Source organism: Nematolebias whitei, chromosome 23 (assembly GCF_014905685.2).
Source record: "Nematolebias whitei isolate Nwh7 chromosome 23, NemWhi1, whole genome shotgun sequence".
Taxonomy (NCBI): domain Eukaryota; kingdom Metazoa; phylum Chordata; class Actinopteri; order Cyprinodontiformes; family Rivulidae; genus Nematolebias; species Nematolebias whitei.
This window is the reverse complement of record NC_056520.1, coordinates 22,399,384-22,405,383: the sequence shown is the minus strand read 5'-3', so window position 1 is coordinate 22,405,383 and position 6,000 is coordinate 22,399,384. Positions and strand designations below refer to the sequence as shown.

Genomic DNA, 6,000 nt, shown 5'->3' with positions numbered 1-6,000 from the left:
CTCACTTCCAGCAAAACAACAAACGTCAACCACACGGCGGTGATTGAAAAACTTTGCTTCAGACATTTCTAAAAATATCTGGAATGATTTTTTTCAGATAGAAGAATTTTAAAGATGGAAAGATGAAGTTTATCTACAGAGAGATGTGTGAGGGAATTTGTCTGTTTTAACCAGAACATGCACGCTCCTTTGGACCAGCTTATCCCAACGGTACACTTTGGTTGAAGATCGACTTTTACCTTTCTGAAGATATCTCAGTTCCGGCGTAAAGTTCCACTTCGAGCCACTTTTCAGCGTCTCCGTAAGAACAGCTAAACCTCCAGAGTCGTGAGATCATCCAGGACAGACTTTCATAATTCCCAGATCTTCTCTCGTTCAGCTTGATTTTTTTTTCATCAGCATCCTGAATTCCAGCCTTCATGAACTCTGGAACTGCTGTAACTAGGAAGTACTGCACCTTTTAAGAAGGGTCACTTCCGGTTCATTTGAGAACTTTCTGATTGGTCGAGTGGACCAAACAGAGGTGTGTTTTGTGATGTAAGGTGTTATGAAAAGTCAAGGAAAAAGATTAAGATTGTTTAAAAACAGACAAAAGATTGTTATGAAGAATTCAGACTTCGTGGAGTCACTTCTCCAGTATCTTGCTGTAAAAGTTAAACATGACATTTCTTTTTTCAGTAACTTGCAGTTGACCGAAACTTGAACTTTGACCAACTTCCATCACTTGCTCACTTCAAACAGACGATCAAGAAATTGAATCATTACTCTGTAACGTATTCCAACTTGATTTCACTTTGAATGAGGATTAAGAATCATTATTACCGTTTCACGGTTAATAAAAATGAGTAGTTCACTTCAACATTTAAACATTGTTTGAACTAACACAATTTGATTATCAAACATTTGTAAAATGGTAATGATAATAGAAAGTAGTCTTCTTTTACTTGATTAATTCAAGAAAGAAAGTCTCAGGATGGGTCAACCTGTATTTAATGATGCAAATCAATGAAATGACAAGTTCTGTCCCATATGGTCCTTAGGTCAAATCTTGACCTTAGGCTTAGTTCACTACATCAGTGTACCGCTCGGTTAATCGTTTTATGTTGAGTCAGTTTTAGTAGAAAAGAGAAATAGCAACCTATTTAGACCAATATGTGCAAGTTGTGCTTAAACATGTGCTTGGAAGAATGACTAACAAATATAAAACCAGTAATCTAGTAAATTTTTTCTTTGAAAAATACAGTCAATCAAACAGTTGTCTTCAATGAGTTTCTGTATTATTCCATAAAACAGTCACTCTTGTGGCTGGCTCACAATTAATACAGTGTTATTTTTACTTCGTCATTTAAAGAGGAACTCAGAGTCCGACAGCTGCAGGGACTTTTATTGTTCAACATAACGACGGCTCAACTAATTTAACAAAGGTGAACGGTCTAGTAACGAGCATTTCCCACTTCCAGAGTAAAGCGCTGCCTTTCTGACAGCAATCTGATATACGGTAGTTCTGCATTGTTCTCACACGTCGTCACTAACGAACATGTTTTTACGATGATGGCAGCTCTTTTTGGCTCAGAGCCAGAAATATCTGACATTTTCAAATCTATATTGGGTCAATGACTTTTACTTCATGTAGCCAATTATTGACCTATATCTAATCGTCTCAAAAATTCTAGAGAAAATAGTTGCAGGTCAGTTATGGGATCATCTGCAAAGAAATAATCTGAAGAGTTTCAGTCAGGGTTTAGAGCTCACCACAGCACTGAATCTGCACTGGTGAAAGTTACTAATGATATTCTCATGGCCTCTGACAATGGACAGGTGACTATACTGGTCCTGTTAGACCTCAGTGCTGCATTTGATACAGTTCATCATTATATTCTATTACAGAGACTTGAAAGATACTGGAATTATAGGAATGGCTCTAAATTGGTTTAAATCATATCTATCTGATAGATTCAAATTTGTAAATGTAACTGATGAATCCTCATCATACACAAAAGTTAGTCATGGAGTTCCACAAAGTTCAGTGCTCGGACCAATACTCTTTACCTTATATATGCTTCCATTAGGTAAAGTTATTAAACAGCATGGGATAGATTTTCATTGTTATGCTGATGACAGTTATATTTGTCCATGAAACCCAATAAATTGTGCAGTCTTTCGCCTTCCTCGGATGGCATTAATCTGGCCTCCAGAGTTCTGCGATGGAGTTAAATTCAAAGAAGTCTGTTCCTCAGATAAATAGTGTTAACTTATTTTTTTATATATAAATGTTTCTGTTCAGTGCCCTGAGATAACTTCTGTTGTGACTTGGTGCTGTATACAGTAAATAAACTGAATTGAACTCAAATGAATTTATGTGTAACATCAACAAGCTTCTTTCTGTGGGGAAATTGTTTTTTGCACATATTCAAACTTCTGCAGTGATGTTTTTTTTTTTTCTTTTGAACTTGTTCATTGATTTCCAGGTAAATTCACACGAAGAGGCAGCACAGATACGGCCGCAGACGCCGACAGCCTGAGCGCCAAACACTCTCATTCCCACCATTCCCTGCTCCGAGACATGCCCGACCACTCCAACAGCCACAGCGACAACACTGTGAAAGAAGGTGAAACCATAACTAGCAAAAATTGTTTTTGGAAAAATAACGAGTTAAATTTTTATTCAGTGGAACAAATTTTACCTTCTGTGCTCCAAAAGTTCGATCTCAAATCTCCACCATCACCATGGCGGCGTTCAACACAACCGTGGCGTCCTTTAACGTGGGCTACGCCGACTTCTTCACGGAGCACATGAAGAAACTGTGCAGCCCCGTTGCTGTGCCTGAGATCCCAGTGGAGCCGCTGGCCTGTGCCAACCTGCCCCGCAGCCTCACCGACTCCTGCATCAACTACTCCTGTCAGGAGGAGGGGGAGAACATTGAGGGGACCAATAACTTTGTGCTGAAAAATGGCATGTTGGACCTCACAGTGAGTGATAGATTCATCCCACACTATATAACAAAATATTTGTGACTGTTGTTGGGGTTTTATCGTAAAGATGCCCCCCCTTTGTAAATCAGGCCATCCTGCGGGCTCTTTATGCCGTCTTCAGTCACGACATCAGTTCCAGGATCTGCGACGTGGCGCTCAACATCATCGACTGCCTGCTGCAGCTGGGCGTGATGCCCGGCACGGGCAAGAAGCTGTCCAAACCCGACAACAAGGAGAACCAGGAGGCGCGGGCCAAAGACCCTCCTGGCCAGGGCTTCGGAGGAGGCGCTCAGGGTTGTGGACCGATTCCAGGAGGCGGAGGAGGAGGGGGAAATGGAGGCGGAGGAGGAGGGGGAAGTGGTGGAAGTGGAGGAGGAAGCGGGCAAGGGAGCAAGGATGATGTGAAAAACAACAAGGATGGTGACAAAACGGTGCGTTGAACTTGTACAGTAGTCCCTCGATTATCGCGAGGGTTACGTCTCAGACCCCACCCCCCCACCCCCACCGCTGCAATAAGTGAAATTCTGCAAAGTAGAAATGACATCAATTTCTGAGTTGAGTGATTAGAGACAATAGGTTTGGGGACAAAATGATTAGGGACTAAATGGTTTGGGACAAAATGATTAGGGACAAAATGGTTGGGGACAAAATGATTTGGGACAATATAGATGGGGACAAAATGCTTGGGAACAAAATGGTTGGGGACAAAATGATTAGGGACAAAATGGTTCAGGACAAAATGCTTAGGGACAAAATGGTTGGGGACAAAATGATTAGGGACAAAATGGTTCAGGACAAAATGCTTAGGGACAAAATGATTAGGGACAAAATGGTTGGGGACAAAATGATTAGGGACAAAATGATTAGGGACAAAATGGTTAGGGACAAAATGCTTAGGGACAAAATGATTAGAAACAAAATAGTTGGGGACATAATGATTAGGGACAAAATGGTTGCGGACATAATGATTAAGGACAAAATGGTTGGGAGCAAAATGATTAGGGACAAAATGGTTCAGGACAAAATGCTTGGAGACAAAATGCTTAGGGACAAAATGCTCAGGGACAAATGATTGGGGACAAAATGATTAGGTATAAAATATTTGCGGACAATACAAAACAGTTCAGGACTGAAATTTTCCCAATCGGATCAAAACTTTCCCTCCAGCAGAAAGCAACTTTGCCTTCTGGGTAATGTAGTCCTTTAGACTGGTGATACAGTGTAGGCCTATTGAGAGAAAGCTACAAAATAGCAGTGCTTTTTTGTTGTTGTTGTCGTGTTTTGTCATGGGGCGGCTGAGTGGTTAGAGCAGTCATCCTCCAATGCGAGAGTTGTGAGTCCGATTCCACCAGCAGTCACATGTCAAAGTGTCTCTGGGCAAGACATTGAACCCCCCATTGCCTTTGATGTGTGTCCCATCGGTTTATGAATGTGATAAAGTGCTGATTATTCTTTGTATAGATATAGTAGAGTGCTGTATGAATGGGTAAATGGAGGCACAGATTGTGTCGTAAAGCGCTTTGAGTATCTTGATCAGATAGAAAGGTGCTATATAAGTACAGTCCATTTACAATCTTACATTACTATACTTTGAAAAATCACGGAAGAGCGAGTCCGCAAAAGTCAAACCGCAAAGTAGCGAGGGACTCCTGTATTTGATTTTAAGACAGCATATTTGGGTGATTCCTAAAAGTCTTCTTTTTGTAAGCAGGACGACGGCTCTGGCTTCAGCTCCCACCGCCTGGCTTTAACCATGCTCATAAAGATAGTCAAGTCTCTGGGTTGCGCTTACGGCTGTGGCGAGGGGCACCGGGGACTATCAGGAGATCGCCTCAGGATGCAGGTCAGTCGCGTTGTCTTAAACTCTCCTCTTCTGTGCATATCTTCTCAATTCATTTTTAATACTCGCTCATCCTGCAAGATAAAACACACCTATACTCACCTGTTTTGTTCTAAAGCACGCGTTTACCACTTCACCATGTGAAAGCTGTTCAAAAAGAACCGTACGAGATGTTTTAATGTGCCTTTCCTTTCAGGCTCAGAACTGCTTGACCAACCTGTACAAGCTGGACAAGGTGCAGTTTCGCCAAACAATGCGCGAGTATGTCAACAAAGACTCCCTCAATAACATTGTGGACTTCCTACATGCACTGCTGGGCTTCTGCATGGAGCCCATCACTGACAGTAAGTATGTGGCGTGTCTGAGCGGGGCGCACATCCTGAAACAAAAAACTTTGCACAAAGCAGAAGCTGTGAGGGATTAAACTGTGGGTTTGAATGCTAAAATCAAACAGGTTAGAATACTGTTCATTAGAATAAATTATTGTTTTTGTATATTCCTAAATATCTATGTACAAAGTACTATCCAATCATTTAGTAATTGACCCTCAATGATTTGAGTCTAAATGCAAAAGTCCTCACGATATTACAATGTTACAGTTTATCAGGCGTGTTGGCATAAACTGAAAAGTGGGTGTCATTACTCGATATAAACCATTGTCCGCCATCAGTCACATGTGCATTCACTTCATAATGATGTGTTGAACACGTTCTAGTAAGAAAAATATACAAAACCTGGAAATAGTCAGTGCTGTAGTGTATATCACACATGCATACATTTTTTTGTTCGCTTTTTGTAGCTATTGCTTTTATCATAACATCCAGTCATGCCTTTTGTAATAACTCTTTCTTTCTTTTGTAGTTTTTTTTTTTGGAGGGGGGGGCTAAAAATTTAACTTTTGTTTATATTATTTAAAAAAAAAACTAAAATCTTATACTAATGCTAACTCTAATGCTATTTTTACATTAGTATTTAAATTCTAACAAACAAAAAAAATGTTCAGACTAGTTTTAAATCATATTAAAAAAATTAAGATCAAAGTTCGTGCTCAATAATCCAGGTAGAAAATTCAACAAATTTCAGTCAGGTCATCTGGACTGTTTCTTTTTTTTCCCCTTCTTTTTTTTTTTATTGAGACGTTTCGTCCTTCATCCAAAGGACTTCATCAGTCCAAGGAGCCACAACAA

The 6,000-nt window shown here is 40.3% G+C and overlaps 1 protein-coding gene across 1 annotated transcript in view; it reads left to right on the top strand.

The window, feature by feature from the left end:
• Positions 1-6,000, top strand: part of LOC119429099 (protein unc-80 homolog) — a gene marked incomplete in the record, with an annotated part of 116,990 nt that overhangs the window by 22,294 nt on the left and 88,696 nt on the right. Inside the window, 5 exon segments of the mRNA XM_037696817.1 lie at positions 2,469-2,609; positions 2,702-2,970; positions 3,063-3,404; positions 4,685-4,816; positions 5,010-5,157. Coding sequence (XP_037552745.1) covers positions 2,469-2,609; positions 2,702-2,970; positions 3,063-3,404; positions 4,685-4,816; positions 5,010-5,157 — 1,032 coding nt within the window.